The 27,631-nt window shown below is 32.4% G+C and overlaps 2 protein-coding genes across 3 annotated transcripts; one reads left to right on the top strand and one right to left on the bottom strand.

Moving 5' to 3' along the window:
• Positions 1–521: 521 nt before the first annotated feature.
• LOC143045363 (nucleolar protein 12-like) lies at positions 522–15,633 on the bottom strand. The gene is made up of 5 exons (XM_076217823.1): positions 15,505–15,633; positions 9,420–9,525; positions 7,386–7,571; positions 3,225–3,328; positions 522–662 (listed from the first exon to the last, which is right to left on the bottom strand). The coding sequence occupies exons 1-5, from the start codon at positions 15,585–15,587 to the stop codon at positions 524–526; spliced, it is 618 nt and encodes a 205-aa protein (XP_076073938.1). The 5' UTR covers positions 15,588–15,633; the 3' UTR covers positions 522–523.
• Positions 15,634–16,903: 1,270 nt separating this feature from the next.
• LOC143045360 (alpha-L-fucosidase-like) lies at positions 16,904–27,223 on the top strand. 2 transcript variants are annotated; one of them, XM_076217818.1, is made up of 8 exons: positions 16,904–17,475; positions 20,836–20,942; positions 21,892–22,022; positions 22,410–22,543; positions 23,258–23,355; positions 24,531–24,663; positions 25,303–25,473; positions 26,107–27,223. In XM_076217818.1, exons 1-8 carry the CDS (start codon positions 17,117–17,119, stop codon positions 26,360–26,362), a joined length of 1,389 nt encoding a protein of 462 aa, XP_076073933.1. In that variant the 5' UTR covers positions 16,904–17,116; the 3' UTR covers positions 26,363–27,223. The 2 variants fall into 2 exon arrangements, with proteins under 2 accessions (XP_076073933.1, XP_076073932.1); XM_076217817.1 differs by lacking the exon at positions 20,836–20,942 and adding an exon at positions 20,686–20,792 and having other exon boundaries at positions 16,905–17,475.
• The last annotated feature ends 408 nt before the right edge of the window (positions 27,224–27,631 follow it).

Here is a 27,631-nt window from a genome sequence, read left to right as displayed (position 1 = left end):
GTCAACACTGGTTGGTATGTGTTTCATTGGAAATCATACCATATCTCCTTATTTTTATATGGTGTCCTTATGCTATTAGTATTTGAGAAATGTGAGGCAATAATTACTCAATCTTTTTGTTACAACATTCTGAACATTAAATGATTCCCTGAATAATTCCTGGTCAGATTTCTCCATCTTTAGTGATTTCAAGATAATTGATAAAACCTGCATTTTATCACTATATTCTATTTTAAGTCTGTGGCTAAGATGATTGGGAGGTGGGACCACTGGACACATTTTAAACTAGACACCCAAATTATGATTACGGCCAAATTTTGTTCATAGTGGAATAGTAGCTTTAGAAAAGAACATTTCTGTTAAGTTTCATGAATGACAACAATGGAGGCCAAGTGACAGGAAGAGCTCACCTTTTGGGTCAGGTAAGCTAAAAGAATAAAATTGTTATCTTTGAGTTCTGACTCTTATAAGACCTTACAATGCAGAATCTATGCATTCCTGTTTAAATTAAGTAAAAACAATATCAGTGGCATCTCTTTTTAATTTTCTTGTTAGGAAAGTCAGTTCTACGTTTCATTTTGAATTTTTTGTCCTGTGCATGTGTATAGTTAACTTTATGTTTGCCAAACACTTTTCTCATATGTTGTTCCGTTGACTTTTTCCTGAAATAATAAAAAAAATTATATTTTCAATTTGTCACAGAAGTGTGTGTGTAAGTTACATAATAAAGAATCATTCAAAAATTACCTTATAAATTCTTTTGCATTTAATCTTCAGAAATATTAGACCAGATGCTCTGCAGGGCGTAGCTTTATACGACCGCAGAGGTTGAACCCTGAACGGTTGGGGCAAGTATGGACACAACATTCAAGCTGGATTCAGCTCTAAATTTGGATTGTGATTAAATAGTTGACACAGCATAGGTTTCTGACACAGAATGAATGTGTTCTAATGAACTTAAAAAATTTGTTTTCTCTTAGAGCAATTCACTATGCTGTTGAATATTAATCCTCTCAAAAAAATGTTTGAAGAAATTTTCTTTTTTATTTATGAAATTTCAAATGAGAAAAATTGAACCCAATTATTTTAATCACATCTCCCTTTCCCTTATTCCAAAACTAATCTCAATTATAATTTCTAATGGAGTTTGCAACAATAACTACTCATTTAAATACATCATAAAATATTAAGATGTAAAAAACTCCTTGTTATCACTGAATGGTAAAGATTATTTTAATTTCTCAGTTGGTAGTAAAAAGTGAATATACATTGTATATTGTATATAACAAAGATTTAAGTTGATTCTGGACAAAGAAAGATAACTCCAATTAAAAAAAAATCTTGCTATTGCACAATATTTTGCAATTAGATATTTCTTGCTTACTATTCTGGACAAAGAAAGATAACTCTAATTAAAAAAAAATTTGCTATTTCACAATATTGTGCAATTAGATATTTCTTGCCATTGTGCAATACTGTGCAATTGAAAAGACTTGCTATTGCACAATACTTAATATAATAATTTTAGATCCTGATTTGGACCAACTTGAAAACTGGGCCCATAATAAAAAATCTAAGTACATTTTTGGATTCAGCATATCAAAGAACCCCAAGATTTCAATTTTTGTTAAAATCAGACTAAGTTTAATTTTGGACCCTTTGAACTTTAGTGTAGACCAATTTGAAAACAGGACCAAAAATGAAGAATCTACATACACAGTTAGATTTGGTATATCAAAGAACCCCATTTATTCATTTTTTGATGAAATCAAACAAAGTTTAATTTTGGAACTTGATTTGGACCAACTTGAAAACTGGGCCAATAATCAAGAATCTAAGTACATTTTTAGATTCAGCATATCAAAGAACCTAACTGATTCATTTTTTGTCAAAATCAAACTAAGTTTAATTTTGGACCCTTTGGACCTTAATGTAGACCAATTTGAAAACGGGACCAAAAGTTAAGAATCTACATACACAGTCATGACAGTTAGATTCGGCATATCAAAGAACCCCAATTATTCAATTTGGATGAATTCAAACAAAGTTTAATTTTGGACCCTTTGGGCCCCTTATTCTGTTGGGACCAAAACTCCCAAAATCAATACCAACCTTCCTTTTATGGTCATAAACCTTGTGTTTAAATTTCATAGATTTCTATTTACTTATACTAACGTTATGGTGCGAAAACCAAGAAAAATGCTTATTTGGGTCCCTTTTTGGCCCCTAATTCCTAAACTGTTGGGACCTAAACTCCCAAAATCAATACCAACCTTCCTTTTGTAGTCATTAACATTGTGTTTAAATTTCATTGATTTCTATTTACTTAAACTAAAGTTATTGTGCGAAAACCAAGAATAATGCTTATTTGGGCCCTTTTTTGGCCCCTAATTCCTAAACTGTTGAAACCAAAACTCCCAAAATCAATCCCAACCGTTCTTTTGTGGTCATAAACCTTGTGTCAAAATTTCATAGATTTCTATTAACTTAAACTAAAGTTATAGTGCGAAAACCAAGAAAATGCTTATTTGGGCCCTTTTTGGCCCCTAATTCCTAAAATGTTGGGACCAAAACTCCCCAAATCAATACCAACCTTCCTTTTGTGGTCATAAACCTTGTGTTAAAATTTCATAGATTTCCATTCACTTTTACTAAAGTTAGAGTGCGAAAACTAAAAGCATTCGGACGACGACGCCAACGTGATAGCAATATACGACGAAAAATTTTTCAAATTTTGCGGTCGTATAAAAATATCAAAAAGCGTATTTTTCAAACTGATACACGTATTTACATCAAAGGATTTTTTCACATTTGACTGTTAAATGGACTGATTTTTTCACATTCAACTGTTAAATGGACTGATTTTTTGCAGTCAAAGTTACACTTTAATACTGACAGCAGTAACAACTGTCAATGTTCTATGAAACCTTTTACAAATCATTTAAACTGATGTTCCTTACAATTAAGTGTTGCCAATTACACCTAGCTTTTGTCAAAAAAGTTGTTAATTTCACCACACTTTAATACTTTATACTAAATATAAATTGTCACTTAATCCATGAGCTAAAATGCTTTACCATTAGATCAGTTAAAGAGACGAATTCGAACAGCTATTTGGTAAACGTTTTTTTGCAATTGGTATAATGAAAGAACAAACTCTTTCAGATATGCACAGCTATCATTTAAGTAAAAAAAAATATTATAAAAATAGAAGAATATGTTACCTATATAATGCTTTAATGCCTTTTTTGTCTAACGGTTTTTTATTTCCATCCTCAGTTGTCTCCTCTGTTTCTTCTGTTTCTTCTTCAATTTCTTGTTCACTTTCCTTGAAATCACAAAATCAATACTGAATATAAATTAAAACCTGGTATGACCATTTTAGATTAAGTTTCAGTATAGGGATTATTTTTTTGATTTCTGTCAAATTTTGCATACAGCTGCAGCATGCATTAAAACTTGAATTGAAAAAAAAACAAAGTATTTATCTCTTTATATTATTAATTAATCATTTGAAAAATAACTGAATAAATATTTTCAAAATACGTTTTTAAACATTTGGAAAAAAGCACTTACAATTGACCAAAACAAATCTTAAATTTGTTTTCTTAAAAAATGTCAGTCATTTAAGGACCATAATTAAAATAAGGATAGATACTTAGATAAAAAAAATCAAAGCACCAAAGGGTGCTATAGGCAGTTAATCAAAAACCCAAAGGCAAACTTGGCCACGTTCAGATGAATAGTGTAAAGAATTAGTCAAAATATTTATCTCCGGCATTGTTCTCAGCTATTTCTAAAGTATCAAATAATGCTTGTACAGTAATGTTTATGTTATGCAATCCTACCACTTTCAAAAGTTATTTCCAATTTATATTTATAAACATTCAATGTCTGAGATTATACACATACACTGTCCTATGTTAGGGGAGAGTTGTGCCAGTTAAGATGTTTAAGCCGCCACATTCTGTATGTACCTGTCCATAGTGAGGACCCACGAATGCGGTGATTGTTGCTGTATATCATATTTATTTTACATAATTGTTTTGTACATTTTTAAAAATTTTATTGATTTCTTGTGTATACTTCTGATTTTAGTATGATGTCCATGTTATTGTAAATTTATGCTCTTTTGTTCCGACGCTGGAAAGTTCCCGGCGGAAAGAACTAATTAGCCGAAAAGTTCTCCAGAACTTATTAACTACATTGTAGTTACTTTGTTCTTCCTCTGGTTTAAAAGTTCCACCTGAACAAGTGACTAGTTGAAATAATTTACATTTTTGTTATCATGGTTATTGTTTTAAGGGGCCAGCAAAAGCAATCCTTTGGGTGTAGGAGTTTCTCCCTGCATTAAAGATCCATTGGTAACCTTCGACTGTTGTCTGCTCTAAGATCTGGTTATTGTCTCTATGACACATTCCCCATTTTCACTCTCAATTTTTTTTACGTCTCAAATTATAACTGAATTAAAATATGTTGATTACAGTTTAACTAACTGTCTTCCATTACTAATATCATAATAAAAAAACATTTATTTAAACTTTCAATAACTGTAATAGTAAGCAGGCGCGGATCCAGAGGGGGGGGTTCCGGGGGTTGGAACCCCCTTTTTTTGGACAATCAATGCATTTGAATGGGGACATGTAATTGGAACACCCCCCCCCCTTTTGTCCTGGGTTAGGACCCCCCCCCCCTTTTTTTAAATGGCTGGATCCGCCCCGGGTAAGAATTAAGAAAAACTTGTTTGTAACTTCAACTGTTCTCGAGTCTCGTTAGTCAACTTGTTACCTTTTTTATCGTATCATGTGGTTTCTTTTCATGGGGAAATCGTTTACCAGCATAAAGTTGCGAAGGAACCGCATAGAATTGATTCAATTTAAATTATAAAAAGAAACATATAAAAGTCGTATTTTTCTGTACCGGAAATCGAAAAGTCCTTGTAAATCAACAAGAGTGCACACGCTGAAATGTCTCGCCTTCTATACTAACCATTGATATTATGTTGATAGTCCTAAGTATAAAGCTAAGCTTTATAACAACTGTCACATAAACTTAACATTAACCAAGATAACTAAACATAGACCAATGAACCTTGAAAATGAGGTCAAGGTCAGATGAACCATGCCAGGCAGACATGTACAGCTAACAATGCTTCTATACAACATATATAGTTGACCTATTACTTATAGTTTAAGATAAATAGACCAAAACACAAAAACTTAACACTGTGCAATGAACTGTGAAAATGAGGTCATGGTCAAATAAAACCTGTGCGACTGACATGAAGATCATAAAATATTTCCATACACCAAATATAGTTGACCTATGGCATTAAGTATAAGATAAAAAGACCAAAACTCAAAAACTTAACTTTGACCACTGAACCATGAAAATGAGGTCAAGGTCACATGACATCTGCCCCTTAGACATGTACACCTTACAATCGTTCCATACAACAAATATAGTAGACCTATTGCATATAGTATGAGAAAAACAGACCAAAACACAAAAATTTAACTTTGACCACTGAACCATGAAAATGAGGTCAAGGTCACATGACATCTGCCCGTTAGACATGTACACCTTACAATCGTTCCATACAACAAATATAGTAGACCTATTGCATATAGTATGAGAAAAACAGACCAAAACACAAAAATTTAACTTTGACCACTGAACCATGAAAATGAGGTCAAGGTCACATGACATCTGCCCGTTAGACATGTACACCTTACAATCGTTCCATACAACAAATATAGTAGACCTATTGCATATAGTATGAGAAAAACAGACCAAAACACAAAAATTTAACTGTAACCACCAAACCATGAAAATGAGGTCAAGGTCAGATGACACCTGCCAGTTGGACATGTACACCTTACAGTCCTTCCATACACTGAATATACCAGCCCTATTGCTTATAGTATCTGAGATATGGACTTGACCACCAAAACTTAACCTTGTTCACTGATCCATGAAATGAGGTCGAGGTCAAGTGAAAACTATCTGACAGACATGAGGACCTTGCAAGGTACACACATATCAAATATAGTTATCCTATTACTTATAATAAGAGAGAATTCAACATTACAAAAAATTTGAACTTTTTTTTCAAGTGGTCACTGAACCATGAAAATGAGGTCAAGGACATTGGACATGTGACTGACAGAATCTTCGTAACATGAGGCATCTATATACAAAGTATGAAGCATCCAGGTCTTCCACCTTCTAAAATATAAAGTTTTTAAGAAGTTAGCTAACACCGCCGCTGCCGCCGCCGGATCACTATCCCTATGTCGAGCTTTCTGCAACAAAAGTTGCAGGCTCGACAAAAACAATTACGGTGTGATACGCATCACAGATTCGGACTTAATATTTTACAAAATATGCGACTTTGAAGTTATATAATGCCGTCTTTTAGAAAACAGTTGTTAAAGTTTACATCACAACATTTATTGAACCGCATCGAGCTCAATCAAAGCACGTGTAGCATTATGTTACATTGTACACAAAAGCGAAACAATCTTAAAATGACCTTGACATCGACCAATCAGAAAACTACAATAACAACAACTTAATTTGACAAGCATGAAGGTGATTTGCTAGAAATTGGAATAATATTAACAAGAAAACAAATGAGCATACATTAAAGATTACTGAATAAAGATGATTTTAATAATCTCAATCAGACAAAAAAACGAATAAAATGATTAATAATAAAGTACCTATGTATCATCAGAATTCTCCCAATTTAAAAGGTACGTAAATTTCATCTTCTATGTAATTTGAAATTACCGCCAACTTATATCAGCTTATTAATAGACTACTGTCGATGACAAACAATATTCCTACAACTTTTGCCATCTGGGAAATGTAAACGACTCATCTTTATAGATTTTCAGCGATCAAATATTTCATACAATTGTTCTTTGACATCTTAGCCCACAGCACAGGGGGTAATAAACTATAGAAGGATTTCTATCGAGCACTACTTCCTATGTGCAACTTCAAAACTTTTGGGAAAATCGACGACCATTTAACGTTTTTATGGTAATATTTTTTATATTCCAAAATAAAAAGTATGAAAAAAGTGCCCAATTAGTTATAAATAACATGATAGCCAGCCAGATAATAAAAGTGGCACATATTTCATCATTTATTGGGTAGAACATAAATCTAGGGTGCTCGCATAAAGCAGCTTAACTGCTTAAAAACATGACAATCTTCTTGCTCATTTTTTTTGCTCAATTGGTCAAAAATTGTAAATTAGGGGAAGAAACTCTTACAAGAAGAGAGACAGACCATAAAAAGCCAGAGGGATATTCATCAGCTGGTTGGCAAATTTAGTTATGTTCACCTAACATCTATACAACCAATGCCCCTACCTTGTTTTGACCAAGTCTAAGGCCATTGTGACCAGCAAAGTCTATATCAGATATGTCAGTGATCGTTACTGTATGTTCTGGTAGATCTATAACTTCTGGTTTTACAAATTCTTTGAAATCCATTTCTGGATTCTGTTTTTTTCTTTTTCCTGTGTATTCCATACTTTTTTTTAACAGTTCCCTTCTCTGCAAGAAAAATGTTTTGAGTTATTCAATAAAAAATGATGAAAAATTAACTAATTAAAATAATAAAAACTAGAAGTGTCAAAGCGACACGAATGGCCCCGTCCCAAAAAGTTGAAAAATCTGCAATTTAAATATAAACACATGTGGACACAAACATGACGGTAGTCTCACAAATCAAAAATCTGCTCAAAATCTGGAGGGGAATAGAGAAAAAATCTGTATAACTGTGATTTTCAATAATTTATCGAAGTCCAAAGCCCCTAATTTCAGCGAAAATAAGCAGAGCAGAACAAAACTTACCAAAAATCCGCCCAATATGATTATCTGAAAGCGTTTAGAAAAAAAGTCTGTATAACTGTGATTTTCTACAATTTCTCAAAGTCCAAAGCCCATAATTTCGGCAAAAATTAGTGGAGCGGAACGAAACTTGATCTGTAACTCATCATGGTGAACTCACATACATGACGGTAGTCTCACAAATCAAAAATCTGCTCAAAATCTGGAGGGGAATAGAGAAAAAATCTGTATAACTGTGATTTTCAACAATTTCTCAAAGTCCAAAGCCCGTAATTTCAGCGAAAATAAGCAGAGCAGAACGAAACTTAAGCTTGATCTATAACTCATCATGGTTAACTCACATACCAAAAATCAGCCCCATATCTGAAAACAGCCCACATTTAGAAAAAAAGTCTGTATAACTGTATAACAATTTCTCAAAGTCCAAAGCCCGTAATTTCGGCAAAAATTAGTGGAGCGGTACAAAACTTACACTTGATCTGTAACTCATCATAGTTAACTAACATACCAAAAATCCGCCCAATATGATTATCTGAAAGCGTTTAGAAAAAAAGTCTGTATAACTGTGATTTTCAACAATTTCTCAAAGTCCAAAGCCCGTAATTTCGACAAAAATTAGTGGAGCGGAACGAAACTTGATCTGTAACTCATCATGGTGAACTCACATACCAAAAATCAGCCCAATATCTGAAGGCGTTTAGAAAAAAAACTCTGTATAATGGTTTGTTGCAGAATGACAGAATTACGGAAAGAAGGAATTTAGGACAAGGGTAAAACTATATGGCACCGACAACTTTGTTGCGGGGCCATAAAAAATCATGTAAGAAGTGTTGAATAACTAGTATTCAATTTACATGCTCATGATTAAGTTATAAATTATCATGTTGTAAATTTATAAATGTACAGGCCATGGACATAAGTATGGGTCACCTACAACTTCTTTCCATGGTGTATAAATAGAAAATATTTATCATCATGTGCAGAAATATATTTATTTGAGGCACTTTATTTAAGGGATACATACATATGACTATATTACATTTGTACTCCATTTATGGTTATTACATTTTTTTTAATAGTATAATACATGTTAATCGTATGTGTAATACAATCAACGACGATTGTCCTGAATAAGCCATCCATGATGATATTGATATCAGTTATACCTTTAAAAAAAACTTTAAACCATAAACTGTATGTCATTATGTCATCTTTATAACTTTCAGTCTTTTCTTTAAGCACATGCATAAACTCCAGCAAAAGTCAAATGACCAAATTACATTATATTGATTATTGACTTCTACTTTTAGTAACAGTACTGAGGTGGTTGTTTTGACTGATAAATGTAACCATCAGACATTTTCATTTCTATAGATTCCCTTCCATGCCTTCAGCAGTAGTTTAATCCCAATGAGCACAGATGTTTATAGAAGATATATGAAAATTTTCTGAAAAAATGTGATCCTTTAGTGTAAATATCAAATTGGTTTTTTTGGTGTATATCTCAGATACACACTTTTGTTATAAAAAGTTTTTGTCATAAATATTTACTCTCTGCTTTGATTCTTTCTTATCTATTTTCATTTGACTTTTCCGTTCATCCTGAGCCTTCTTTCTTCTTTCATTTTTTCTTTTCCTAAATCCTGTCAGAAATTCTCTGAAAAGATAAGAAATTCTAAGATAAAATGTGCATAGCTTTCTCTTTGACAATGAGACTGCAATATAGCTAGTGTATGTTCATCAATAATTTAAAATATTACTATAGTCTAACTTTTTTAGCAGAATGATAATTGCAGAACTTTCAGATTCAAAATATTTTTCTTGATTTACAATCAGGTACATGAAGTCTTTGACCCAAATATTTGTTTCTATGGTGAATGATGTACACTGTATGCAAGGGGACTGACAAATATATAATAAATTCAAGGTAATCAAAAATGGACCTAAAACTAGGTACATGTACATGTAAGATCAACATTGTCTTTTTAGAGCTGTAAGCTTATTAAACATTAAAATAACTGTGCAATCTGTCACTAATTATGGGGATTTCCCCCATGGAAGCTCTCCCAAATGGAAATTTTGAAAGAGCAATTGTCATGATTGTGCCCACAATTTAAAAACAAATCTATCAATTTTAACATTGGTATAGGATTGTAAAAGAATAAATGCAAACAAACAACATTAAAATAAATTTTAAGGTCCATTTAAAGATTTTGTAGGACTATGAGAGCCATCTTGCATATAACACCTCATGAACATTTTGAAATGTTGGCAGGTATGGATATGCATCCTCTAGAGTTAAATATAAATGTGATCATAACTCATTGGGGATATGAGGAGATTTGGAAACCAAGTTTCCGGAATTTAAATATTTAATAAACTAGGTATGATTTGATTATTTACAGCTTGTAATATTGTAAAAACATAGGTCTATTGTTGAAATGTTTCTGACATCTATTTGTAAGTTTCTGGAAAACAGAATATGATTTAACAAACTACGAAGCATTCACAGAACAAACCATGAACACCCTTTTCTTGTCTTTTACAACCAGTAGAAAAATATGCCTAGTAATCCCTATTTGTCTGCCATTACTGGACATCATACAGGTTCCTGTAAAATGTTGATGTCATAATACAAAATATCTGACACCCCTATGGAAAAGAGATTGTTGTATGACATATCTATATTTCAAGTGGGAAAGATTCTCGTGTCAGCTGGTTATAGCAATAAGGTGTAATGGCCGCCCTTGTGCATTTTTTTTTAGAATCTGTTTAGTAATTAGGGACTGTGCAAAATTTATCTGAGGGTGGTGCCGGTGTCTTTGGTATTTTGAACCCCATGGTAAATTGACCCCGGGTCAAAATACTGCTATGGTAAATTGAACCCCCCCTGTATCGAGAATTGAACCCCCATGGTTAATTGAACCCCCCTGTTTTTTTCATCCTAGATGATTATTAGAACATTATACATTATTCTAAAGCTTATCATAGATTGAAAAATCATTCATACAAGAAGGGGAGGTACATTTTCCACTTGGTATAAGTGCTCTGAAGTCTTTACCAACAAAATGTCATTCAAAATACTTATTGACACATTATAACTAGACCATATGTAGCTTGAATGCTTTAATTATTTGTAATTATAACATATGTATATACATGTATATACAACTCGTCTAAACATCAACCAAACAATGTTAGATCTGTAAATTTGCTTTCGCAAATTTTTGGTTCTTCCCTCGCCGGGATTCGAACCCATGCTACTGTGATATCGTGACACCAAATCGCCTGCACTGCAGCCGTCCCGCTAGACCACACGACCACATGGGCTCTCAAAAAAAGAGCTTTCGCTGGCCGTGTGTTACCTTTCCACATCAGTTTTAATCTAGCGGCGTACTGCAGTACATGATATATAAGGCATGAAGATGTTATTGTTACAGATCAGCTAAATTACCTATAGTAAAGAATCCTACAAATTAATGTAAGATACAGTCACAGAAAATAATTATATTTATAAGTACGTCTGAGTCAGTGACAAGCTGAGTGACAACCCTACAACAGATGTATCCATCGAATCGCCATCAATGATGGTGATACATGGCTGTGTACATAATGTATATACAACTCGTCTAAACATCAACCCAACAATGTTAGATCTGTAAATTTGCTTTCGCAAATTTTTGGTTCTTCCCTCGCCGGGATTCGAACACATGCTACTGTGATATCGTGACACCAAATCGCCTGCACTGCAGCCGCCCCGCTAGACCACACGACCACCTGGGCTTTCAAAAAAAGAGCTTTCGCTGGCCGTGTGTTACCTTTCCACGTCAGTTTTAATCTAGCAGCGTACTGCAGTACATGATATATAAGGCATGAAGATTCAAGATGTTATTGTTACAGATCAGCTAAATTACCTATAGTAAAGGATCCTACAAATTAATGTAAGATATATACATTTTTGTAAGGGTAGTTTTGATTTTCCATGGTAAAAAAGGGGGAGGGGGTCAAAATACCATGGAAAAGTAAAATTTTCAAAATATCTTTTCCAGCAAGTTTAATACATACAAACTACATACCGTATTGGTGTATTCTAACTACATAAAAGAGTTAGAATTGCCAGAATTTTGGAAATTAAAGGTCAAGAGTAGGGGGTTCAATATACCATGGTAGGGGGGTTAAAATACCATGGCAAAATTCTAGCTATTCTAGCTCCTAAACATAGTAATAGTATTCCAATAAGTAGTTTGTATGTATTATCCATGATGGAAAAGATGTTTTGAAAATTTTACTTTGCCATAGTATTTTGACCCCCCTGCAGTATATTGAACCCCCTACTATAGACCCTGAATGTTAACAAGAGTGCACACACTGAAATGTCTCGCCTTCTTTACTAATTATTGATATTAAATTATTATTATGTTGATAGTCCTAAGTATAAAGCTTTATTAAAAACTGTCACATAAACTTAGCATTAACCAAGATAACAAAACAAAGACCAATGAACCATGAAAATGAGGTCAAGGTCAGATGAACCATGCCAGGCAGACATGTACAGCTAACAATGCTTCCATACAACAAATATAGTTGACCTATTACTTATAGTTTAAGAAAAATAGACCAAAACACAAAAACTTCACACTGAGCAATGAGGTCAAGGTCAAATAAAACCTGCGGGACTGACATATCAATCATAAAATATTTCCATACACCAAATATAGTTGACCTATGGCATACATGTATAGTATTAGATAAAAAGACCAAAACTCAAAAACTTAACTTTGACCACTCAACCATGAAAATGAGGTCAAGGTCAGATGACATCTGCCCGCTAGACATGTACATCTTACAATCATTCCATACAACAAATATAGTAGATCTATTGCATAAAGTATGAGAAAAACAGACCAAAACACAAAAACTTAACTATAACCACTGAACCATGAAAATGAGGTCAAGGTCAGATGACACCTGCCAGTTGGACATGTACACCTTACAGTCCTTCCATACACCGAATATACTAGACCTATTGCTTATAGTATCTGAGATATGGACTTGACCACCAAAACTTAACCTTGTTCACTGATCCATGAAATGAGGTCAAGTGAAAACTGTCTGACGGGCATGAGGACCTTGCAAGGTACGCACATACCAAATATAATTATCCTATTACTTATAATAAGAGAGAATTCAACATTACAAAAAATCTGAACTTTTTTTTCAAGTGGTCACTGAACCATGAAAATGAGGTCAAGGACATTTGACATGTGACTGACGGAAACTTTGTAACATGAGGCATCTATAAACAAAGTATGAAGCATCCAGGTCTTCCACCTTCTAAAATATAAAGCTTTTAAAAAGTTAGCTAACGCCGCCGCCGTAGCATCACTATCCCTATGTCGAGCTTTTTGCAACAAAAGATGCAGGCTCGACAAAAAATCAAGCTATTCTAACTACGGTACTAAACATTGTAATAGTACTCCAATAAGTAGTTTGTATGTATTTAACATGATGGAAAAGATGTTTTGAAAATTTTACTTTGCCATGGTATTTTTGACCCCCCGCTGCGTTATATTGAAACCCCTACGATAGACCTTGAATTTCAAAAATTCAAGCTATTGTAACACCTTTACATAGTTATAATACTCTAGTAATTATATATAAGTAGTTTGTATGTCCCAAGTGAGAACAAAACTACCTGTTATTACATGAAATTGGGAACTAAATATCCAACTAAATATATCTTGTCTTGGAGAGAATGATCTCGTTAGCAAGCATTTCAAACCAGTTCGTTGGCCGATATTTGAAGTTGAAGACTGGGATAGTGATGAAGATGTAACTACAGAAGTAGAAGGAACACGAAGAGAAGATGCCGACAGAAATAATGTTCCTGATAATTACCCACGGAATAACAGTATAGAATCACAAGGGCGGTTCTATAATCGTGATAGATGGCGTGGAAGAGGCAGATCCCCGATGTTTAAAAATCGTCCACCAGAATTTCAGGAACCGAGATGGGGACCGTAGAGATTCTTGAGAGACAGATTTACACAGAGGAGATTAAGGATTATGTCACCGTATTGTTGAGCCTGCAGTTAAGATGTTGTAAACTTGTAAAATCATAAACACCAAGGATTAAACACAATAAAAACACGAACACACGCCAATCATATAAATATCTTTTGTCAATAAACATAATAAATCACAATTAATATTTCAACATGTTCAAATTGAATCCATGACAAATCGCCCCACTGGCAAATCGCCCCACTCCTAATCGCCCCACTTTTTCACAAACTCGCCCCACTTTATAAAAAATCGCCCCACTCTTGTTTACTAACTCGCCCCACTTATGAAGAAGGGTAAAATCCCATTGCAAAAAGGTTGAACAACATACCCCACTTATGAAAAGGGTTGAAATGAAATAAGGTTAGTCAACTAGCCCCACTCGGGACAAATAGATAAACCACAACGAATTTATTAGTGTCAACTCGCCCCAATTATGAAAAAAGATGTAATCCCGTTGTATATCTATGTCCCTGCCCCACTTCAATACCTATGAAAACCTTGGTGAAGTGCTATAACATCAAATTGCTGTTAATTGAAATCCTTCAATTGTATGATTATGATACAATTAACAGGTTTCTTTTCAACTTATACAACTAAGCTTACAAGTATAAAGTTATTCTTCAATGAATGATACGAAAATGTATTTGCAATTATATTTTAAGAATGTTAAACATCATTCAACTTTTTTTGGTATTCTGTGTAAATAAGTTTTCATTTAAGTGGGGCAGAGACATATACACGCATATATGTCTCTGAATGGGGCTAGTTGGCAGACCTAGAAATTATATATTGAAGTAGATTTTACCTTTTTTCAATAAGTGGGGCGAGTTGACGGGGAAAAATTAACGGGATTTTACCTTTTTTACAAGTGAGGCTATTTTTAAAAAAGTGGGGCGAGTTGGTAAACCCGTTTGGGGCGATTTTTTTAATAGTGGGGCGAGTTGGTGAAAAAGTGGGGCGATTTGGTGTGGGGCGTTTTGCCAGTGGGGCGATTTGTCCTGCTTCCGGTAAAATTGAAGTTAATTATTCTCACTTAAACATACCAAATTCAACTCATATAACAAATATTTAATACATTTCTATATTTTTTTTTAAATATTTATTTATAATCTCATAAATTCGTATATAATTTTAATATATAACGTTGTTTTTTTTATTAAAGTAAAAAAAAACAATCTACTAATCGTAGTCCGAGTTTGTTTAATATATTTCTGCATATAAATAATGGTAGGCCGAGTTTGTTACACTCCGATTTTGTTTTAGTCCGAGTTATCCAGCAGCGGATAAATATTGCACAGTCCCTTCGATGACAATGTCACAGAATAGGTAAATAATGTAAATTAACAAACTAGTGTCATAACACAAAGAGTGAAGGGTAAGTTATTTTAGTAAAAGTAATGATATGAATATATAGTTTCCTTTATATTAATTTTTACAGACATGTGCGACTGTGTGAGGTTTGTGACTTGTGAAAAAGTTGTGTTCTCATTCCCATTCTTTTTTAGTTTTATTATTTTGCAGACTTTAATCTAATAATCTATGCAAACAACACTTCTAAAAGAGTAATTACTCTCTGGCTTTAACATCAAATACAAGAATTGTCTTTGTTTTTCTATTCTTTGGCTGTCTTTTCTTATTTTTCTCGAAACCCATGTTGTTTTTCAAGCTTTACCTCGAATTTGATCATCTGAAAGACGCTTGAAGGGGGTCTCACTAATTAGCGACAACAAGCGTCAAGAAGCGACAACAAGAATTATTTTAGCGACAACAAGCGACAAGAAGACTATTTAGCGACAAGAAAACATTTTTTTTTATTAGATATAAAGAATTTTGTATTTAATGTTTTTTTTTTTTAAATATATGCAGATATGTCTAATTAAAATGTTTTATTATATAGATAGACAAAGAAATGAAACATTTGTGAGGAAGAAAGAGATTCTGAAGTTTATATTAGTATATATCATGTATATTGGTAGATGCAGACATTTAACATTTGTGAAGAAGAAAGAGATTGAGCTTCTTTTTTTATTTTTAAATATGAAGAATATGTATAAGATAATGTATGTATCTGTTTTCATCAAAGTCAAAGTATGAATAAAATAACATAATATTTATACATTTTGTACATGTGGTCCCATCTTGATAAGCAAACATGTGGAACATCAAATGAGATTAACGAGTCGCGTGTCCCCTGTTTTATTGCTACAATAACATCCAATTAACACCTTCAACTTTGTACACACGTCAGACTATACAATTACACGCGCCAGAATATACAATCATTGTAAGTAATGAACACCTGTTGAAAACTGAAGATTGTCATTAATTTCCTTTCATCTTCAATCAATATGCATAAACATGATAAATATCGTGTAATGAGGCAATAAACAAATAAAAAGATGAAAACATTCACATTTCAATTTTCTTTTCCTCCTGTTTGATTTCAGTTCTTTGTATTTTACAATTTGTGTCAACATTTTCAGGACAATGATGCACAAATAATTCATTTTGCGAGCTTAATATATATTGCACGAAAAGAGTTTTAAAAAACAAATTATAAGATAAATAATATGTTCTAAAACACAAGGAAAATTAATCTCATAATACAATAATTAAACGTAATACTGGCTGTTATTCATAATAGATGATAAAATATCATGTAAATAATGTTTCATTTTTTTTCTATCAATTTTAACTTTCTTGTCGCTAAAATTGTTTTCTTTTGCATACTCTTTTAATATTTATTGCAATAATTAATTTTAATTAAAAAAAAATGTTTTTTTGTCTAAATAGTTTCTTGTCGCTTGTTGTCGCTAAAATAATTCTTGTTGTCGCTTCTTGTCGCTTGTTGACGCTTGTTGTCGCTAAAATTCTTGTTGTCGCTAATTAGTGAGACCGCTTGAAGGTTATAATCACCGAAACTTTTCGGATAGAACTTGCGTTCCGGATTTTGTCAATTTTAAGAAGCCCAGTATTTTTTGTTAGAGCAAACATTTTATAATATTGGGACCAGAACAACATGATTCCGACTGGAACTGCATTGTACCACACTTGTTCCTGCTTTACTGTTTGACTGTTCAGATACTGGAGAAGTGTTCATGATTTGCATATCACATGATAGCTGATCATCCATGAAACAAAAATATCAACTTCATGAACTTAGAGTTTAGTCTTTACTCAACATGGAAAAGACAATAACATTATCTGTGGTTCTTACTTTTTTCGTTGTAACCAATATCTTAAATGTTTCTTGTTTCAAATACGAGCCAAATTGGGAATCTCTGGATTCAAGACCTCTTCCATCATGGTATGATGAAGCCAAGATAGGAATATTCATCACATGGGGAGTATTTTCGGTTCCATCATTTGGGTCAGAATGGTTTTGGTGGACCTGGAAGGAGGCGAAGAATCCTGCTTTAGTTGACTTTATGAAGAAAAATTATAGACCTGATTTCACATACCCTGATTTTGCACCACAATTTACAGCAGAATTTTTTAATGCCAACGAATGGGCAGAAATACTGAAGTCTTCAGGGGCAAAGTAAGCACAAAAAAAATATACCATACATTTGATAATATAGGTCAATAAATGAAGGTAGAGATGCCTTTTACCATTAGGCGTCAAACAATCATTTTCTGCTACTGTTAGCCTCAAATTGGTTAAAATTTTACTGTGATTTGTCAACATATTCTTACATGATTTGTCTTAAGTCTCAAATAACAATTGGTACCTTTATTTTTGGTAAAAAATTAACATGATTTGTCAAAATTAGTCATTATTTATTGTACATTTTATTGTCATGCACCAAAATTTATCGTTAACGTCAATTGGCAATTTTAAAAAAAAATTTGAAGTTAATTGGTAGCTCCCTTAAGTTTATCATTATCATTATTGTCCCGCTGTACTGATTAACTATTTATATAACCTTTTTAAAGTGCTTATTACATTTGTATTACAAGGATATAATTATAAACCAGATGCTCCGCAGGGCGTAGCTTTATACGACCGCAGAGGTTGAACCCTGAACGGTTAGGGCAAGTATGGACACAACATTCAAGCTGGATTCAGCTCTAAATTTGGATTGTGATTAAATAGTTGACACAGCATAGGTTTCTGACACAGAATGAATGTGTTCTAATGAACTTAAAATTTTTGTTTCTCTTAGAGCAATTCACTATGCTGTTGAATATTAATCCTCTCAAAAAAATGTTTGAAGAAATTTTCTTTTTTATTTATGAAATTTCAAATGAGAAAAATTGAACCCAATTTTTTTAATCACATCCCCCTTTCCCTTATTCCAAAACTAATCTCAATTAAAATTTCTAATGGAGTTTGCAACAATAACTACTCATTTAAATACATCATAAAATATTAAGATGTAAAAAAACTGCTTGTTATCACTGAATGGTAAAGATTATTTTAATTTCTCAGTTGGTAGTAAAAAGTGAATATACATTGTATATTGTATATAACAAAGATTTAAGTTGATTCTGGACAAAGAAAGATAACTCCAATTAAAAAAAAATCTTGCTATTGCACAATATTTTGCAATTAGATATTTCTTGCTTACTATTCTGGACAAAGAAAGATAACTCTAATTAAAAAAAATTTTGATATTTCACAATATTGTGCAATTAGATATTTCTTGCCATTGCGCAATACTGTGCAATTGAAAAGACTTGCTATTGCACAATACTTAATATAATAATTTTAGATCCTGATTTGGACCAACTTGAAAACTGGGCCCATAATAAAAAATCTAAGTACATTTTTGGATTCAGCATATCAAAGAACTTCAAGATTTCAATTTTTGTTAAAATCAGACTAAGTTTAATTTTGGACCCTTTGGACTTTAGTGTAGACCAATTTGAAAACAGGACCAAAAATGAAGAATCTACATACACAGTTAGATTTGGTATATCAAAGAACCCCATTTATTCAATTTTTGATGAAATCAAACAAAGTTTAATTTTGGACCCCGATTTGGACCAACTTGAAAACTGGGCCAATAATCAAGAATCTAAGTACATTTTTAGATTCAGCATATCAAAGAACCTAACTGATTCATTTTTTGTCAAAATCAAACTAAGTTTAATTTTGGACCCTTTGGACCTTAATGTAGACCAATTTGAAAACGGGACCAAAAGTTAAGAATCTACATACACAGTCATGACAGTTAGATTCAGCATATCAAAGAACCCCAATTATTCAATTTTGATGAAATCAAACAAAAGTTTAATTTTGGACCCTTTGGGCCCCTTATTATGTTGGGACCAAAACTCCCAAAATCAAACCCAACCTTTCTTTTATGGTCATAAACCTTGTGTTTAAATTTCATAGATTTCTATTTACTTATACTAACGTTATGGTGCGAAAACCAAGAAAAATGCTTATTTGGGTCCCTTTTTGGCCCCTAATTCCTAAACTGTTGGGACCTAAACTCCCAAAATCAATACCAACCTTCCTTTTGTAGTCATTAACATTGTGTTTAAATTTCATTGATTTCTATTTACTTAAACTAATGTTATTGTGCGAAAACCAAGAATAATGCTTATTTGGGCCCTTTTTTGGCCCCTAATTCCTAAACTGTTGAGACCAAAACTCCCAAAATCAATCCCAACCGTTCTTTTGTGGTCATAAACCTTGTGTCAAAATTTCATAGATTTCTATTAACTTAAACTAAAGTTATAGTGCGAAAACCAAGAAAATGCTTATTTGGGCCCTTTTTGGCCCCTAATTCCTAAAATGTTGGGACCAAAACTCCCAAAATCAATACCAACCTTCCTTTTGTGGTCATAAACCTTGTGTTAAAATTTCATAGATTTCCATTCACTTTTACTAAAGTTAGAGTGCGAAAACTAAAAGTATTCGGACGCCGGACGACGACGACGCCGACGCCAACGTGATAGCAATATACGACGAAATTTTTTTCAAAATTTGCGGTCGTATAAAAAGTTAAAGAAAACTGATTTGCACACATAGACAGTTCTCACAATGAAATGGCGTCAGTTGCTGTACAAAGAGAGATAACTCTAATTTGATCTTTAATATCTTCACATGTGGAGTCAGTTGCTGTACAAAGAGAGATAACTCTAATTTGATCTTTAATATCTTTATACAATGTATGCGGGAAACAAAATTTTCAGCAATTAAATATATTTTAAAAAACTGGATGCTTTATATTTTTGGTGAAGAAGTGTTGACTAACATGATACAAAATTTAATTTGGTCAATGCCTTTAGACCCCAATAAAAGAATGGAAAGCAAATATCTTTTGATGAAAAGGTGGCCAGTGTTCAGATAAAATTTCATTTAAATTGTATTTTTTTTTAAACTTTTTTTAAACTAAGCTTCCTATCAATTATTATCATGTGATAGGCTAAAATATGTTGTTCATACCTAAATTCATAAAATTATTATCTGGTTTGTTGTCAAGTCAAATATTCAACATCCAAATAAAACATCTTGGTCATTGAATATATTTATGTATTTTTTGCTGGATTTACAACATAGTTTTGATTGTAAAAATGTTTTTGTTGAATAAAATTGAGAATGGAAATGGGGAATGTGTCAAAGAGACAACAACCTGACCATAGAAAAAACAACAGCAGAAGGTCACCAACAGGTCTTCAATGTAGCGAGAAATTCCAACACAATAGACTATGGGGTATCCCTCATTGACACAAGATCAGTATGTGCAAAATCTTGTCTGTAATGATGGTCATAATAATGTTCTTTTCTGTTCTCTAGATATGTAGTGTTAGTAAGCAAGCATTGTGAAGGTTTCCCCCTTTGGCCATCAAACTATTCATGGAATTGGAACTCTATGGATGTAGGGCCTAAGAGAGATATTGTAGGTATGTAGATAATTTACATGTAGTTCTTTATAACATTTTGCAGATATGTTGTGTTAGTGAGTAAACATCATGAGGGGTTTCCCCTTTGGCCATCTAATTATTCGTGGAACTGGAATGCAATGGACATTGGCCCCAATAGAGACATTGTGGGTAGGTAGGCATGCAAGAAATATTTTCAAAGTTTTGCCATGATTTTTGCATGATTTCAAATAACCATGCATGTTGTCCAAATTTTCTGTTGCATTTATGTGTTTTTTTTGCGTCTTTTTATGAATTTTGGTTGCACAAGATAATGCAGTGTCATTTTAATAAAGCATAACAGTGAAACTATAAATACCCTAACTATTTTTATTTGTTTTTATATACCTTGTGTTCTTGATATATATTTATTATTTTTTAGTACTTCTACAAATGTATACTCTTGATATAAATTATGTTGAATTATTCCTGGAACATAAGCACTTACATCATTGGTATATTGGCTCCTAATTCTTTTCATTATACACTGTATAATAAAAAAAAAGTATCATTTTAAGTTTCTCCATAGGCGGATCCAGGGGGGCTAGGGGTCCTGCCCCCCCCCTTTTTGTGGGAAAAATTTGGTTGATTATATAGGGAATCACTGAAGTGTGACTGGAGCCCCCCCCCCTTTAGGTCAGTAAGTGGGCCCCCCCATTGCAAAAAGTTCTGGATCCGCCACTGTTCTCTATTGTTTCACTTGCCTTTATCTTGTGTGCTCTTTCTCAAACCAATATTATCTTTTTGTAAAAAACAGGTTTTATATAAACGCTTTGATTTAATAAACAGGGGAATGGCCATGCCACAATTAAAGTCAATGTGTTTGGAAACAGGCGAAGAAAGCTCTATTCATTAAAATTATGAACATATAAGGGCAAGAAAATATACACCAACCCCTACTTGCCATTTTTTGTCATTTGATAAGTTTCATTTAAGATATGAAGATCTGTTATATCTTATTTTTACTGAAAGTGCATTAATTAATCTCATATTTTTGTCCGTTTTTCAAAAATTGCAATGAAACATGTAAAAGAATGCAATCATTTCTGAATTTACAATATATTTTTTTATATATTATAAGGAGAACTTGCTAAAGCAGTAAGATCAAAGACTGACATACATTTTGGAATGTACCATTCTTTACTTGAATGGTTTAATCCTCTATACATTCAGGATAGAGAGAATGGGTTTAAGACTCAGGACTTTGTCAGAGTGAGTAGCAATATTGTAGAGATACTTTTTTCGATACTTTGTAATCCATTTTTGTAATAACATAACTTGTATGTTTCATATAAATATGTCATTTTGATTGGCTGACAATAATCCCGAGGCACTCCAATATCATATTTTAATTCTGTAAAAAAAAACCAAAGCTATGACTGCAAATGCTGTCTGCGACAATGTTAAAATAATACAATGGAAAACAAAAGAAAAGCTTGAAAGGACTATTAATTTCATAAGTGTAGCATCAAGATGTAATTATAAGAAATGAATGCTTCTTTTTATAATTATATTATGTTTATAGGGTTGTAAAAGTGTATCATGCATTGTTTAAATTGATCTTCTCTTTAATTAAACTTGTTAACATACTTTTGACAGACAAAAACAATGCCTGAGCTTTATGAATTGGTAAATAGATATGAACCAGACATTATATGGTCAGATGGAGACTGGACAACCACGGATGTGTATTGGAATGCTACAAATTTCCTTGCTTGGCTATATAATGAGAGGTATATATACTAAGTTACGGTTTATAATATTCTTATATAGATGTCTTTTGTTGGTATTCAGACTTTTCTCTGGATTGTTGAAATCATGGTAAAACTATCAAAACTTGAATTACCAAAAAAAGAAATGCTTAAAATTTGTAAAAATAAGGATCGTGATTTATTATTAATTAATATTCTTTAAAATATGCAAGCTTAAGGTATATGTTAAATTTACATGTTATAATAGATGCTATCTGTGTATAGCTATATAATGCCACTTTAGATATAGGAAGATGTGGAGTGAGTGCCAATGAGACAACTCTCCATCCAAATATCAATTTATAAAAGTAAACCATTATAGGTCAATGTACGGCCTTCAACATGGAGCCTTGGCTCACACCGAACAACAAGCTATAAAGGGCCCCAAAATTACTAGTGTAAAACCATTCAAACAGGAAAACTAATGGTCTAGTCTATATCTGGTTGTCTGGTAAAACAGTTTGAACAACTTGATGATTGGCAGAAACATAATACATGCACCAAGTATCTGGTACTGCTGTAATTAAACCAGCAGTTCTGACCAACAGCAATCAGTAAAAGTTCAAAGGATAAATCATAAATAACATGTACAGCACTATTAATAATATTAAAGGTATTATATGTCTCTGCTATCAATGATGAAAAAAATATTTATCTTCTTTCCACTGTGTCATCCTATTGTAATTTTTTCTTCAGTCCAGTGAAAGACAAAGTTTGTGTGAATGACAGATGGGGGAGTAACATCAGATGTAAACATGGAGGTTTCCTCAACTGTAATGACAAATATAACCCAGGTTTGTATTAACATCAGATGTAAACATGGAGGTTTCCTCAACTGTAATGACAAATATAACCCAGGTTTGTACAACCATCTTATGATCTCTTATCTGAATGACTATGAACCTATAACTAAATCTTTATTCTGGGATTGAGACTATTTCAAGCTTACATGGTTATATGCTACCGTTATATATTTTCTGTACATCGATTGTTATACTTAAAAAGTAAGGTTCCTGGTTCAGTGAATTTCAATCGTCTAATCATCATAGATATAGGAAGATGTGGTGTGAGTGCCAATGAGACAACTCTCCATACAAATAACAATTTAAAAAGTAAACCATTATAGGTTAAAGTACTGCCTTCAACACGGAGCCTTGGCTCACACCGAACAACAAGCTATAAAGGGCCCCAAAATTACTAGTGTAAAACCATTCAAACGGGAAAACCAACGGTCTAATCTATATAAACAAAACGAGAAACGAGAAACACGTATATATTACATAAACAAACGACAACTACTGTACATCAGATTCCTGACTTAGGACAGGTGCAAACATTTGCAGCGGGATTAAACGTTTTAATGGATCCAAACCTTCTCCCTTTTTCTGAAACAATAGCATAACATCACAACAAAGAAAAACATACGATAAAATATCAATTGGCAGACTTAACTCAATCAAAAAACCTATGATTAAACAATGAACGAATAAATTTGATCTGCGATAACTGAATACAAATGCACAATTAATTAAATATTAGAGACAAACATTCATGACCAAAAAGCTAACAAACAAATTCAAACACAGGACATGCATGTTAAAAAGAATAAGTTGATAAAAAAGTGGTCATTTAAAAGAAACTGACAACACCATGGCAAAAAGAAGAAAGAAGACAAAAGTAAAACTAAGTTCACAAAATACTGCATTGAAAACTAGAACAAGCAATCAGACCCCACCTAATTCTCTGTGGGAGATCTCAGGTGTGTTGGAAGGGTAAGCTTCATTAAAAATTCACATGTTAGAATTCATATATGTATAACTTGCACTATCAATATCTGATTTTAAAGTTTTCTTCATTTTAAAATTATTCTAAATAAATGGGTTTTGCATCATTTTTAGTGGTACTGTTGAGGATATATTTGAAGAATAACAACCCGAATGCTTAAAATATAACGATATATATTTAACAGGTGTGTTGAATAAAAAGAAGTGGGAAAACTGTATGGAAATGGACAGATATTCCTGGGGCTACAGACGTAATGCCAGACTAGCTGATTATTTCAGTATGCATGAACTTTTATCAGAGGTTGCAGAAACAGTTAGGTAAATAAAACAGCAAGTTACTGATGACAAAGTTTGATTAAATTTACACAAAAAAAGTTTTAACAAGAAGTAAATTTAATTTCAGAATGACAATGAATGAAAGTAAGACTTTTATAAATGTTCCTTAAGATGATATTAATTAGTTGTATAACATGCACTGCTAAATTAAAATCAGTTACCAGGTATATTTTTGTTTGTCCACATTCTTCGATGATACAGTGTAACCAAACAAGACGTGCTAAATATCTTGGTACCTCGAAGAAAACCAAGTGACTGACTATAAACAGATAGTTAAAGGTTTCTTTAACTATCTCCATATTGGGTGAGGCCTATTGATTTTATTCACCCTTTTATGGATCGGTAGGGGGTCAGTAGTTAACCGTATAACAAATTTATCGCACACCCAACATTTTCTGCTGCGTTTTGTGGAAAAATAAGCAATGAAACACAACTACCTTAATAGATGATGTCTCCATTAACGCGTCATGAACCCCCTATGAATTAACTAACCCCTTACGGTCTCATAGGGGTCACCACGTGATGGCATTAAACCAATCACAACGTGATAACTTACCTGTGGTGCGATAGATATGTATATAAACGTACACAAATCAAAAATTAAATATATTTATACTATAGCACTGGTGGGAATATTCTTATCAATATTGGACCAACAAAAGATGGAATGATTATACCAATTTATCAGGAGAGACTTAAACAACTTGGTACATGGCTGGGTGTAAATGGAGAAGCCATTTATGGATCAAAACCTTGGAGTCATCAAAATGACACAATCACTAAAAATATATGGTAATATAACTTTAAAAGATATAGTGAAGGTGAATGAAAATAAAATTGATAAAAGAGGAAGATACATAAAAATACATGTGCAATCTATTGCAGATAAGAGCATGAATTCTGTTATGATATAATTCTAGATATGGTCCTATAGACCTCTAAAATCATAGTTCATTGGAGTTTGATTGATTTGAATAAAACAGTCTTGGCAATGAAAAATTTGAAAAAAGTATGGTAGTTGAAATCAATGATTATTAAAAAAAAGCTTATTCAATAGAGTCTAATTTTGTTGACATCTAACGTAATACTGGTTCAAATTTTGACAAAAACAAAACATAACAAGCTTGATAGTTTAAGACAGTAATCTGAAAGCCACCATCTGAGTGCAAAGATATTTACTATAAAATATGCATTATCGATTTTTGCTACGATAGCACAGACAGTATGTCATGATTTATTTTGGAAGAATTAATATGGGTAATAACAAAGTGAAATACAAATATGTAAATATCACAGTAAAAATGTGATTATATTTCCTTTATGTTAGGTATACATCACAGATTGCTGTTAATGTGATTATATTTCCTTTATGTTAGGTATACATCACAGATTGCTGTTAATGTGATTATATTTCCTTTAATTTAGGTATACATCACAGATAGCTGGAGCTGATGTTTCAGTCTATGCCATTTTATTATTTTGGCCAACAGATAACAAAGTTATTCTTGGTGCCCCAGTGTCTTCCTCGTCAACAATCGTCAGTATGCTTGGATACGTTGGAAACTTTGACTGGAAACCAAATCCAGGAGGTGGTATAGAAGTAACCATACCTCCAATAACAATTAACAAGCTACCATGCAATGATGTCTGGGTACTCAAACTGGAAAATTTGTTCAATTAATTATACAATAATTTACTGTTTGTAAATAGTTTATTTATTTAGTAAATGTCTTCTTTTTTTAATTGTTGAAAAGGAGTAAACCAACCATTTAAATAAAACTAGAAACTCATTGTATATGAATTACTTGAATGTCCTAACTAAATGATTAAGTTATATAAACATACTGCCTTTGGATGAAGGTGTTATGGTGGATTAACACACGATGGAAAAAATATCACCCAAGACAAAGTCATTTTAGTTTGAATTGAAGCAAGAAAATTCCATTACTGTACTTCAATATATATGTATTTACTAGTAAACTTTTTATTAAGTAATGGTTAGTTTTCAAGTGAAGATGAAATGTGTTTAAATGTGCAGTCATTTTGTTATCTTCTTTATTCCATTCCATGAAGTTTTAAAAATATATTTATACAATGTATACAAAAGATGCATATTCCATATTAGTCTAAATAATTATGACATCTTGAGAGGCTGTTATACTTTTTTGCTTTGCACCTGACATCATAATTATAAGGACTAATTCCATTTATACAACAAATATGATCAGAAAGAAAGTTGTTCCACATTCCAATATGAATTAGGATATATTCAATTTCTTCTATTCAGCAAAGTATCTTATACATGTATTTATAACAATAATTAATTTGTAATCTCCATCTTGTCTTAACTATTTCTGTGTCAAGTCAGAGTCTGTGCATAATACAGAAGAGAATATATCTCATAAGTTATTATTTGGTGTTTTTATCCTACAGAGATTATTTTGTTTTGTTATTTTTATCAATGTTCTTTTGAATTTCATATTTTTTCTTACATGTTAACTAAATACTGTACATTTTTTAATAAAAATACATTATAAATATAGTGATTATTTTGTCTCTATAAAATAAAACTTGCACTAGAGATTACAATATACAAAAGTTACAACCTTTCTCCCAAAGTTACCTAGCAAATCTGTCAAAATAATACAGAAAAATAATTGGATTAAATTAGTCCAAAATGAAAATAGTGCTATCTTCATGAGCTGCTGTAGGTGTGGATAGGCCAAATTAGTGTGCTGCTACTCAATTATGTTGGTCGAGAATGCAATACATAGGGATTACTATCCAACGTCGGCAGCATATATTTTTGATGATTAATACCTGATATGCAGAAAAATTATGTTTCTGTCTCTCATATGTCCATTTTCCTTGACCTCATTTTCATGGTTCAGTGACTGCTTGTAAAAAAGTTTTAGCTTTTTTTTCATATGAAATTCTCACTCATTTTGAA

The sequence above is a fragment of the Mytilus galloprovincialis genome, chromosome 9 (assembly GCF_965363235.1).
Source record: "Mytilus galloprovincialis chromosome 9, xbMytGall1.hap1.1, whole genome shotgun sequence".
Lineage (NCBI taxonomy): Eukaryota > Metazoa > Mollusca > Bivalvia > Mytilida > Mytilidae > Mytilus > Mytilus galloprovincialis.
The sequence above is the reverse complement of the archived record's forward strand: the minus strand, read 5'-3'. Positions and strand labels throughout refer to the sequence as shown.